The following is a 13,121-nucleotide window of genomic DNA, read 5'->3' on the forward strand; positions in this document are numbered from 1 at the left end:
CAAAGGAGGCAGAGTGCTGAGAACCTCTCACAATTTTTCTTTCAATGGCTTAATCAGAAACATAGATGATTTAGTTTTTAAGCCATCAGACATCATCTCATTTCACTGGAGGATTTATTAGGAAAAAAAAATGAAACCACGAAACAAAATGTCAAGACTCTCTCTCATTGTATCGGAAAGGAAGAAAAAAAAGATAAGGAGAGGGGACTTATGTACCTTACTATGCAGATGATGCTATCACTAGAAAGAGCAAACCCAATAAACTCTTCAGCAGTGACCCTCCAAGGAACCACACTCACACCGCCTCAAGAGGGAAGTCCAGAGAGGCTCAAAGGTTCTTGCAGGGTTTGTTGCGGGATTCCCTATTTTAATTCTTTGCAGCCAAACTAGAAGCAGCCAATGTCAAGCTGAAGAGAGCATAAGAATCTCTCTCTTTGTGGACTTGTTCTTTCAAAGTTTTGACTCGTATTTTTGCACCATGATGCCATAAGCACGCTACAAGGAACTGTAAAAAACACAAGGGGAAACACTGCACTTTGTAACCTGCCTTGGCCCAAAAGCAGATCTTGCTTCGCTATGGAAATGTTATTTCCTCCTGCTTTCCCGTGTCAAGCTACAGCTCTGTTGTTTTACAGCCTTTCGTACCGACCCTCAGCCCCAAGCCCCGCTGATCGCCCCCGGCGGTGCCCAGCCCACCCTTTCTCCATTTTCTTTCTCTCCTCGCTCCCCGCCCCACCGCGGGCAGCAGATGCCCCCCCCGCCCGAGCCGCAGCCCGGAGGCAGCAGCTGCCGTGCCGCTGCGCCTCTCTGCCGGCAGCCGCAGCCAGGACAAGCCCAGCTCCCCCCCCCTCCCCCGACCTCCCCTTCTGCCCGCTTTGGAGACAGCCGGCACGTAGCTGCAAGACCGGGAAAGCGACCGAGGAACGCTCGGCCGGCTTAAGTACTTGCAGATGTGCAGCAGCATCGAGCTGGAAGTCACCGCAGCGTTCAAAGCTTTCGGGGTTGTTTTTTTTTTATTATTTTTTTTTTCTCGCTCAGCAGGGCGGTTGGAGCTTTTGGGACAGCGGCTTCCCGAGGGGTGCGAAGCTTCACCCCTTCTCCTCGCCCCGAGGAAGCGGCTTCCCCGTCCTCTGCCTCCGAGAGCCGGGGCTGCGAGGCCGGGCCCAAACAGGAAATGCCACAGGCCTTGCTAATGGAGTCATGAGGCCTGGCACCCCCCGCGGGGCGGCCGCACCGGGGGTGGGGGGGACGGCTGCGAGGGCGGGCCGGCAGCGGTTGGCGCCGGGGGCTCCCCCGGCCCTGAGGGAAGCGGCGCCTGACGGCAGAGAGCGGCCGGGCCCAGCGAGGGGAAGGCGGCGCGCCGCGGCCCGGGGGTGGCCGCCGCCGCCGCCCCCCGCTCCTTGCGGCTCCCCGCGGGCTGCAGCGGGGCCAGGTCTGAACCTGTTCCCGCCGGAGCCCGTGGCCGGGAGCCCAGACGCGCCGCGGGCCCCTGGCCGCCGTTTGAAATCGGGGCTCCGCCTCGCCCCCCGCCTCCGCCTCCCGCCAGCCTCTCAGGGCCGAGGGGAAGGGCTCGGCCGCCGCGGCAACCTAGCAGCCTCCCGTGGGCGGTGCCTGGGGCGGGGGGCGGGAGAGGGCGGGCGCCGTGGCAACGGCGCCGCCAATCGCAGTGGTGAGCGGCGGCTGCGCGTTCGGTGACGGCCAATAAGCAGCTGCCGTTCCCTTGTAGGCGTGGCTGCCGGGGCAGGCCCGTCCCCCAGCGGGAAGACGGGGGTGGGGGAGGAAGCGAGTTCCTTTGTGGGCTTTGACAATAAGATGGCGGGCGGGGGGAGGCGGGGCCAGCCGTGGGGGCCGGCCCCGCCCCCTCCCTCAAGCGCGGAGCGGTCGGTGAGGCGGAGCGGGGGCTCCCGCGCTGGCAGGCGGCGGCGGCGGCGACGGCGACGGCGGCGAGGTGGTGAGTACGGCAGGCTGGGCTGGGGCTGGGTCGGGCGCGGCGTGTGGCCCCCGGAGCCGCCCGCCTTTCCCCGGGGCTCCTCCTGGGGACGGCGCGGGCGTGGAGCCGGTGGCGGCGGAGCCCGCGGAGGAGGGAGCCGATTCAAAATGGCGGCGGGCCGTTTGCCGGGAGCGCGGGACGGTGAGTAACCGCCGCGCGGGGCCGTTGGCGGCCGCGCGCGCGCCGCTGGAGCGGTGAGGGGCGGCAGGGCCGGGGCCCGTCTACCCCCGTCGGCGCCGGGCGCCCCTCTCCTCCGCTCGGTCCCTTCCCCAGCCGCGCACTCCCGTCGCCCGCTCCTCCACCCCCGGGCACCCTTCCGGCGCCGCCGCACGCCGTGGGCGCCGCTGCCCTCCCACCGCCGGCGTGCCGTGCCTGGGGACCTCCCCCGGCTCCCCCAGCGCACGCATCGCGGCTCAACCCCGCCTCGGCCCCCGCCGCGCTCCCTCCCCCAGCCTCCGTCCGCCGGGGCTCGCTCCCCGCCCCGGCCGCGCCCGCCGGGCACGCCTCTCCCCGCCGGTTCTGGCGGGCCGCCCCCCGGCCTCGGCCGCCCCGGCCACGGGCCTCCGTCGTCTGCGTTTCCACGAGCTTTCTGCTCCTCGCACCGCCTGCCGTCGCCCCTGACCTGGGCGTGCGGCTGCCCCGGCTTCCCAGCCTGCCTTTCCTCGGGAGCTGGTGCCCTTTCCCGAAGCCCTCGTGTCCTGGAGAGGTGCCTGCTAGCCCCCTACGCCCGGGGGGTGGACCAGACCCCGGTGCTTTATAGGTGCCTTTGTCCCAGTCCGAATAGGGATGTTTCTGGCCCTACCAGCTCTCTGCTGTGTCTGCAGCCCACCTTGTAACTCAACACCACCATACACACACATATGCGTGCCTAAAGAGGAGTACCTGGCTTTCCATCTTCTTTTCACCATTACACATAGCTTTGATTTCTTACCACAGTTGTTATAAAGGACAGTTTTGCAGTGGGGGGGATTATGGAATCATAGAATGGTTTGGGTTGGAAGGGACCTTAAAGATCACCTAGTTCCCACCCCCCGCCATGGGCAGGGACACCTTCCACTAGACCAGGTTGCTCCAAGCCCCATCCAACCTGGCCTTGAACACTTCCAGGGATGGGACATCCACAACTTCTCTGGGCAACCTGTTGCAGTGCCTCACCACCCTCGCAGTGAAGAATTTCTTCCATATATCTAATCTAAATCTACCCTCTTTCAGTTTAAAACTGTTACCTTTTGTTCTATTGCTACATGCCCTTGTAAAAAGTCCCTCTCTGGCTTTCCTGTAGGCTCCCTTTAGGTACTGGAAGGCTGCTGTAAGGTCTCCCCGGAGCCTTCTCTTTTCCAGGCTGAAACACCCCAACTCTCTCAGCCTGTCCTCATAGGTGAGGTGCTCCAGCCCTCTCTTCATCTTTGTGATGAAGCTGAATTAGATCATGAAGATGATTAGAGTGGTAGAGGGGAGATACAATACCTTCTAACCTTCCCATGCTAACCATTGTCACTATACTTGCGTCTGTACAAAAAGAAAAAGCATCTTGCTTAAGTGAACCTCCAGTGCTTGCCTAGGTAGTTCTTGTCTGCTTTCTTGTAAAGGTGAACAGTGCTAAAATTTTCCACCTTCTCTATTACCCCAACTCTTAGGAAGCGACTTTTCCCCTTAAGTACTTAAGTATATCTTTGGCAGCATATTTCTACATGAATCTGAATTGAGTGTTAATCTGGAATGTTTAAGTTGATGCTGTGGTAAGAATTGGTGCTTGAAATTTGATTCTTGTTTGTAAAGCAGACTGGGCATTTGTCAATCCCAAAAGCAAAACTTTTAATGAATTATATAATACTGTGCTCCCTGTGCTACTGTTAAAAAAAAAAAAAACCCAAACAAAAAAAACAAAACAAAAACCCCACCAAAACCCACAGAAACTCCTTTTTTCATACTGTATTATGCTACAGATGGCTGTTGTCTCCTTGACAGCTCCTTTTGTACAGCTATTTCAAACAGTGCTTAAGTTTAACACACTAAGTTTGGGCTCTTGAGACTCTGATAGTGGAAGAAGGGAGGCGATACAGCTAGTCTAGACATTGCTTCTTGGACAGAGACAGATGTTGCTTGAAATTATCAGAGAATTTTGAACACTTTGACTCCAAAGCAGCAGCAATCTTGCTCTCCTGAACCAAGAGAATTTTTACACAATGGCTAATACCATTTTGAGTATGTTAGTTTGTAAATCAATAGAGATATATATTTTAATCAGTTAGGTTTTAAACTTGGTACTTTCTTGAGATTAGTCCTTGTTGGAGATAGTGCAGAGAAGTCTGGGGAAGGTTTTTTATTTGCAAGGTTTTAATTGCATCTGATAATGGCTATGAAGTTAATTTTTTATTTTTTTTTTACTGAGAACTTAGGTTCTGAGGCATGCTCGTATGCCACCTAATAGAAATAAGTGCTGTGATGGGTATATTCTTTAAGTTTATGCGAACAGAGGTCCACATGGTTTGTTTATTGCTCTACAGAAGAACCTGGAATCACATGCAGCAGGTCTTGCGCATTTTTACATTGCATGGGCAAACTGTTTCCTTCTTTAGTATGCTAATAGACTGGACTGGTCTGCCAACATCCCCTATGTATTTTCGTTTGTGGGTGTGATAATGGCTCTTTTGCCAAGAACTCATGTGTTCGCGTCACCAGTCCCCTCCTCTATCAGTCTGCTATTTTGGGAGGCAAAAGGTCAAAGCCTCTTCCTCTAAAATTGTCAGATATCCAAAACAGCACCAGAAAATATTTTCATTTATTGTTCTCGTGACTGCATCATCTTTATCCGTAGTTGTGGGGTTTTTGGGGGTTTTTGTTTGGATGGGTTTTTCTTTAAACAAAGTTTATGCCCTTGTCACCTACCCTAAAACTATAAGCATACCTATTGGGAATTCGGGGATTCAAATAATTACTGTATACAGGCTGTCAGAGAGATTGCCCTTCATTTATAGAGTGTTTTGAAAGTATACCCAGGGAGCAAAAACTTCTGAACTTTTACAGCATCATAAGGTGTTTGACAGAAATAAATACTTTATTGACTTGACACTATGGTGTCTCACTGGAGTTGTAGTTCATATGCTTCATGACCCTGTCTTGAATGTTGCTGTGAGCTCAGTCTGTATAAGAGAATGAGACTATGAGTTGGTTAAATACCGTTTCCATGACATAACAGCATTTTAGTCTGAATATTTTGAGATTGAGTCAAAAGATTTTGGCTTGAGAGTGTTTAAGGTGGGGTTTTTGTTGTGGTATTTTAACAAGTATGCAGTTTCTTGAGAAAAATGTGTTTGCTGCCCCTCCAAGTCCTTTGTTGACCATCTCCTTCCCTCCCAATTTTGAGAGCAAGCGCTCTTCAAGTATTTTTTATTACCAGCCACAATAGAAAATAAAAATAGATGTCCATATCCATCCTTTTTACTTGTTTCTTTTCTAGGTATGTACTTCAGTTGCAGACACTGAACTGTCTTGTATTGTACAGACATGTCTAGAAAAGTATCTGAATTGTTTTCATATTTTATCGTATAAGTTTTTGTAGCCTGTTGAAACAGAGGATTCTTTTAGGTTTCAGTAATTAAAGGAATTGTTGCATGTGTTTGGTAGTTGTATTTGGTATATCAAATCTTATTTTGCCTTAAATGTGTTTTAAAAACTCAGCTTTTATAGTTAAAACAATTTAATTACTGTCATTACTTTCATTATTGTCATCTTGCAAAGTAAATCTTAGTCATAGTTTCTGTGCTGGTAAAGGAAAATCCTCCCTGGTTTTGCTATGTTTCAGTTTTGTATTTGTGTGTGCTTGCTCTTTTTCTCTAAATGCTACAGCCATACATGGTTTTGTACAACAAAGGTGAAAACTGTATAGAAGTAACGAAGACTTCCTTTCAGTATGCTTTTGTGTGCATTTAAATTTTTCAGATGATCGCTAAAGATTTTGTTTGCTCTTCAAATGGCAAAGGCGTAGGGATAAGGGAGAGGCTGGTCCAAAGGTCAGGGTAACAGCCTAGGACTTGGACTTAAAACTGGCAGTTTCCTTCTCCTGCTGCAGATTTTGGGTGTATTGGCGGGCAAATCACCTTTGTGCTCTAGCTGTAAATTGGGTTTAATAGTACTATTCAAGTTTGTAGGAATGTTGTGAGGATAGAGATACTGAAACAATTGAAAAGAGAAATGTATAAGTTTCTGAAATGGGAAACTATTTTGTTCTGCATCTCCTGTACTTGCCTGACATCTTCCTTCCCGGTGCTTGGTAGGTGGTGCTCTAACTTTTACTGTATGGACTCTTGCTCAGTAGCATGGGAGAAGAGGAAGGACTGCATCAAACACAACTACTGGTATGTAATTTTTTGCTTCTTAAATGAAACTGTAATTTATTATTTTGTGCAGTCTCAGGAACTGAGTGACAACTGTTTTTATGATGTAAGATACTAATTGGAAGTAAGTGTTACGGAAAAAAATCCAGTGAATGCTGTGAAAGTTTTACCTTTAAGAATCCGTAAACATTTTTTCCTCTGCTGCTACACACCCAAGTGTGTTTTCAAGTTTTCTGCTGTGTCCTGTTCTTCTGTTGATGTGCCTTAGAAGGCATTTAAATGCCAAATAGTAGATGTATGAAAACCAGGTTAACGTTCAATTGAAGTTTTAATTATTCTTCACAAGAATATAAGTTGAAATAAAAGAAGCTTCAAACTCTGCACAGAGTGTTTAATGTTTGATGACATGGTCATACATGGTTGATTAGTAGACCCAAAAGATATTTCTAGGGGTCAAGTTTCACATGGTATGTGTGTGTTTAGGAATCACTGTCCATACAACTTTGTAGGAAAAATTAAATGGGATATCCTCTGATAGGAAGTTTGCAGGAATACCTAAAAATCCAGGAAGGGCACCATCAAGGAAAAACTTGGGTTGCAGTTAATGGGAATAATGCAAATACGTTAGGTTACGGCAGAAACTTTTAAAATAAACTTCCAAAGCATTTAATATATTGGTAATCCTTGGATAGCTTTGAAGAAGTCTATGAAAAATGACCATAAGACCAAGTTCATATATTCTATATTGTAGTCTCTGTGTATTATGATTTCTAAAGAGTTTTGTACCTTCAGTGGAAAGAAATCTTTAAGAGTTGGTGAATAAAAAAAGGTTATTTCATGGATATATACAGCAATGTAAGAAGTATTGTACAGAGTCAGACCAAATGTTTATCTGGCTGCTGTGCTATCCCCAGGTTTTCAGAGTAGATAAGTATGTAGTGTATTTCGAAAGGAACAGTGTTGTTGCACTTTGGATTTTTAGTGACTCTGAAAAACCTGAGAGAGCACTCCCTGAAAATATGTGGAACTTACCATAGCAACCAGAAAAGCAAGGCAGAGGTTAGGTCTTACCAAGGGAAATGGAAAATGATATAGAAAGACATTGCGATAGTTTTTTGGGTTTATCACGTTTTAGTTGAAAAACTTCGTTTTGTTTGGGTCACTACATTGAAAAAATACCCAAATATTGGGTAAACAGGAATTCTAAGGACAGAAGACTCAGAAGGGACATAACAAAGGTGCATGAATGTAGAGATCAGGTACCAGCTTTCATCTGCAGCCTAATTTTTATAAGATGAAGTGACATCTATTACATTTAAAAAAAAGAAAAAAGTTACTTTGTATTTCAAGAGATCAGCTGCAATATTTGCATGGGGCACTGTTGTCAAAATTAGTGCAATTCAGAAGAAGATCTGGGGGCTAGTGCTTGAAAGTCATACCTTGGAAAATTCAGCGAGTGATTTTTAGATGTAAATAATGAGAAGCCTGGATGCTCCCCACTTATTTTTAGCTGGAGAACCTAAACTAGGAATATAGGAATTTTGCTTTCTTACAGTCAACTGGGAAAGAAGTACAGAAGCCCATACAGAGGATGACTGTGCCTATCCTTATTGGACTTGCACAATTCATATTGGAATTACACAGTTCATTTACTCACCTGAGTGAGGGAACCAGAAGGACTGCTTTAGGCACCTCAGTTGAATGTCTCAAGTTATATGGAACAAATGTAAATCTTACTTGCCCTGTAGCCAAAATAAGCTAACCTTTTCAAGTATGCTGCCCATGGTATTTTTTTCATGTTACTGTGTTAGGCATGTTGATGTTCTGGAGGGGTCAAAACTTCTAAAGATGGTGTGCCAGGTTGTATTTTTATTTCCAAAATTAGAGGTTAAGCATGCCAGTAGAAACTTGGGAGGAGCGAGGAGAAACTGCCTCTCCAGTAGGTGAAATACAGCCATTGGGATGTTTGCTTCTGTGCGAAGCAGCGGCTCCCGACTTCCATCCAGTGTGGAGCTTAATGGGAGCCAGGAGCTGGAAGCCCCTGCCTCTCTCCGATGCCATGACTTGTGGACCTGCTCACCCCTGGTTCCCGAGTGCCGTCTTTGGGACCCAGTCCACATGTTCCTGACCCCTGTTGTACCACACTGGCCATTCTATAACCTGGTATGACAATTCTGATGTTTCTATCTTAAAAGAATTTGCTGTTTAAAGTTTTCTGGTTTGTTTTTTAGTCTTTCTTTTCAACTCTCTCGAGCTGTTTACATTGTACAAGAATTTTTTTTTTTATTTTTTTTAACAGGACACAATGTTTGTGCGAGGATTAAAGAGAAAATGTTTTGATGGTGAAGAAGATATTGAAGGAACTCTGGCTGGTATTAAGGCTATTCCTTCATATAATCTTCAGCGGCAGTCACTTTTAGATATGTCCTTGGTTAAACTTCAGCTGTGTCACATGCTGGTTGAACCTAACCTTTGTCGTTCGGTACTTATAGCCAACACGGTACGGCAGATCCAAGAGGAAATGACTCAAGATGGGACTTGGCAGATGATAAATACACAGAGTACAGGGCAGGCATCCCTGGATCGTCTTGTTTCAACAGATATCCTCTGTCGTTCATCTAGGGAACAAGCTGAGGGAAAGCATGTTCCAGGCTATACTACTTTTAATAAAGACTTTGAGGGTGACCAGGCACAAGATAGTTCAGAAACTATGTCAGCAGCCTCTTCAGTGCAAGTTCCGAGAAACCTGCAGAGCAATGTGTGGGAAATGGAGAATCCACAAGAAAATAAAGGAAACTTTCAAAAATCATTAGATCAAATATTTGAGACACTGGAGAATAAAAGTCCTAATTCTGTTGAAGATCTGTTTTCAGAAGTTGACAATTCTTACTATGATCTTGATACTATGTTAACAGGCATGATGAGCAACTCAAAAATGGGACACTGTGATGGGCTTGAAACGTTTTCTTCTCCCACACCTACAGCTTCTAACTCTAATTGTAAATCTGATCTTAATGAGCTTGATCATATTGTGGAAATCCTTGTTGAATCCTGAAACTCCTTGTGTAGGAGATAAAGATCTGTTAATGGGAAGAAAAGACTCGAGAAAGTTATTTCCACAGTTTGTTCTATCAAATCTGCACGTGTATTTTACAAATATCTATATATTATATAGATATATATATTAAAAAGCACTTCATATTGCAAAGGAGTGTTAACTCTTAAAGTTAACCTGCAACTTGTAGTGTAATAATCCGATTTATTGTCCATTGAACTGTAAGTACATACGGTAAATGTTTTTAAGTTCTTGGGTCCAAGGCTCTTGAAATTGGGTTCCTTTTACCAATTTGTTTTAGCCTTTGATGGAGGATGTGCTCAGTGAGAGGGATTCTCTCATCTTTTTCTTATACTTCTCCCAGTAAGAATGGTAATAAACATAGAGAGAAGTTAGATAACTGGTTTCCTATTTTCCTCCGGTTTCCACTTTGTTACATCACAAAACTCCTGCTGCTTCTGTTCTAAGTCGCTACATGGCTCTTAAAGAGCAGTATGCAATAGTTCCTGTTATCCTAGCTAGTGTGTTCTGTTTTTTGCTACAATTTTTACTTCAAAAATAGTTTTTAAAGTGTTTATTGGTGTTTAGATTTTTCCAGGTATTTTCCTAAAATATATTTTTACTACAGATGTTATGTCAGCTGCTAACTTAGTAACTTTTGATCATATCTGCAGTTGATGTATTTTTTGAACGATTTTCAAAAAGGGATGTTTTTTTTTACCGTGAGCTACCCAATGTAGTTCAGTAAAGTGTATGTAAATGTAAATATACGATTTTATACTTTACATTAAAATGTAAGAGCTGTTTTCATGATTCTGTTTTATAGAGTAGTGCTTTACTAAATTGAGAATTGTAAAATTATGCTTTTCATACCCCATATACTTGAGTATCATTAGAGGAAGAGCTTTGATCCAGCTAGATACAGTTACATTTAATTCATTTCAGACCATGCTTTTTGTTAACTACAAACCTAAATTGCATAGGTTTTTATTTATGTGTATTTATATGTAAATGTCATCAAGTGAATTGTTTTATCACTGAAGTCTACCATCAAATATTTGTTTATGTGGGATAACTATCTTGCACTAATTACTACAAAAAGTGTTATTAGCGGCCTTTAAATCTCAACTGGTATGTCATGATGTCTTGTCATAATTAATATGCTCCACTCTTACCAAGGGTTTCCTCTTGGCTTTTTTTAATAACAAAAGATAATACAACATGGGATGGTGTTTTTTCTTCAAGTAGCCACATTTGGTTTAGAGTGTATATAATTAAGCTTATTCTTATGAGACTTTTTCAGAGGAAAGGGATAGATCAAGTACAATGTATGATTTTGTTATAAAATGACAAATATTTACCTTCACAAGCTGGTACTGGGGAAGAGGCCTGAACTAGCAGGGAGGTGGAGGAGGGGGGAAAGATTGACTGGTTTCTGGAATGTGTTAGCATTGGTTGTGCCAGGGGAAGACATCCGCCAGTAACTCAGTTGTTTTCTGTAGACCCGAACCAGGCAAGTTGCTGAACATGAAGAGAATACCTTTCTGCATCTGACAGACTCTGCCTTCCCACAAGTGACCTCACCTACTACACACTATCCTTTTCAGATTCTCAAACCCCTAAAAAGGGGAGGGTGGGGGCAGGGGGGTGTTAAGGACACTCCAGTGTCACCTCCACAAAAGGAGACCACCGAGCTTATGGTTTCAACCAGTGCTTTAGAAGCATCTGGTTTGGGGAGAAATGGTACCACTTTGCTAAATTTTTCAAACTTGATAGTTGAATGCATATTAGCTTAGTTGCATGAAACCATGCAGTCGGTGTGAGTCTTTAGTGAATCTGAAAATCTTTCTTGTACTAAACTTGGCATGAGATAACCTGTAGTTGCTGTAGTAGTTAAACATTGCTTCCTCAATTAAAACTTGATTAATAACTTCTTATTAGGATGAAATAGCATATAGACACTTGGCAAATTCAGTCCATATGATATAGCTGGACCAAAGAAGCATGCCAATACTACATGTCTTAATAGAGATGTAATGGAAAGGTGTTGCAGTAGTACATCCTGCTTCAGGAGGATATGAATGTTGATGTGAACTGTCATATCTCACAGTGAAACAACAGTCTGTTTTATTTGTCACTGTTTGTTGTAGTATCAGATTGCTTCAAAATTCTAAATCCACAGGAAATTTTTCTTTATGCTTTTCTGTGTGTGAATAGGTCCACTGAATCGGACAGCAGATGCCTTAGGGTAAAGCAGAAAGTCAGGCAGTTTCAAAGTTTTATAAAGGGAACATTAGCATTGAGCTGAATAACTAAAAATCTTCTGTCCCTCTGGGAAAGTTCTCCAAAACTTCTCTGAACTGTGGTTGAAAACCCACAGGTTTGAACAACTGTGGGTGTTCCCCTCTGCTCCCCCTTAATCTCAATTTTCATTGAAGGAGCAATTGCATGCTAATGTATTTAAAAAGATGCTCTCCCCCTGCCTCCTTACTGGGCATCAATCTCCATGTTACAGGTAGGAATTAGTATAATTTGTTCATAACTCTTAAACTGAATGTGTCAAATGCGTGTGTGTGTGTATATGTATCTGTATCTCTGTGTACAAACCATCTAGCTGGGTGCATTCCTTTACTGAGGAAGCTATGCCTAGTTAGAGCAATTTGTAGAGACTACTTGGCTTAACGGGAAAGGTATTAGGTAAGTATGCATTTATGTAGTTAAGCATTTAAATAGAAAAACATATCCTGTTTTATTATGTTCTTAAAACTTATGCCAAATCTTATGTGCTTTTACATGCCTGGTATCTTGGCTCAGGTCTTCAGCAGGTATAAGAATTTGTATTGCTGAAACTTGCACAGTCACTGCACCAAACTGATGTGTGCCTAGAACTGGTCTGACTTTGCAAGGACCAGTCAGTGTAAAATCAGCTTGTCTCCCTACTGCTTTATTGGTGTGTCTCAGTCAAATTCAGCTGCTCATGCTGGGTAGCTTCACTTTTCCTGTTGTTTTGTTGTTTTTTTTTTTAAAAAGGAACTGTTGTGGTTTAACCCCAGCCAGCAGCTAAGCCCCATGCAGCTGCTTGCTTACTCCCTCCCTGCAGTGGGATAGGGGAGAGAATGGGGGGGGGTGTGAGGGGAGTGAAACTCATAGGTTGAGTTAAAGACAGTTTAATAGGATGGAAAAGGAAGGTAAAATAATAATAGAATGTACAAAACAAGTGATGCACAATACAATTGCTCACCACCCACTGACTGATGCCCAGTCAATCCCTGAGCCGTGGTGCCCCCTTGGCCAACTTCCCCCAGTTTATGTACTGGGCATGATGTAATATGGTATGGAATACCCCTTTGGCTCATTTGGGTCAGCTGTCCTGGCTGTGTTCCCTCCCAACTTCTTGTGCAGTCCCAGCCTCTGCTGGCAGGGCAGTGTGAGAAGCTGAAAAGTCCTTTGCTTAGTATAAACAGTGCTTAGCAACAATTAAAACCTCAGTGTGTTACCAACATTATTCTAATCCTAAATCCAAAACACAGCACTATACTACCTACTAGGAAGAAAATTAACTATTCCAGCCGAAACCAGGACAAGAGCTTTATTTTCTAACTTGCATTGTCATTTCTTTGCTAGTCCAAAAACATCTTAGTTAAATATGCACCACTTAAAGGTTAATACAGTATTTTTCCCCTCTATGTATTCCTCTAAGATACTGAGGGACATCAGAAATGATAGGGTGCCTTTAAAA

General features: G+C 44.6%; 1 protein-coding gene across 8 annotated transcripts in view; it reads left to right on the forward strand.

Moving 5' to 3' along the window:
- Positions 1–1,819: 1,819 nt before the first annotated feature.
- CDCA4 (cell division cycle associated 4) overlaps positions 1,820–13,121 on the forward strand; it is a 32,196-nt gene continuing 20,894 nt past the window's right edge. For 5 of the 8 annotated variants that reach the window (XM_075029685.1, XM_075029684.1, XM_075029689.1 and 2 more), the window contains exon 1: positions 6,268–6,348. Coding sequence is in view for 3 of the 8 variants with exons in the window: in XM_075029682.1 (XP_074885783.1) it covers positions 8,290–8,490; positions 8,627–9,382 (957 nt within the window). In the remaining 5 variants the exon portion in view is untranslated. Of the gene's footprint in view, positions 1,952–2,018; positions 2,132–6,266; positions 6,349–8,212; positions 8,491–8,626; positions 10,605–13,121 lie in introns of those variants that run through there. The other 3 variants (XM_075029691.1, XM_075029692.1, XM_075029682.1) reach the window with 3 other exon arrangements.

This window comes from Buteo buteo, chromosome 6, assembly GCF_964188355.1.
Source record: "Buteo buteo chromosome 6, bButBut1.hap1.1, whole genome shotgun sequence".
NCBI lineage: Eukaryota > Metazoa > Chordata > Aves > Accipitriformes > Accipitridae > Buteo > Buteo buteo.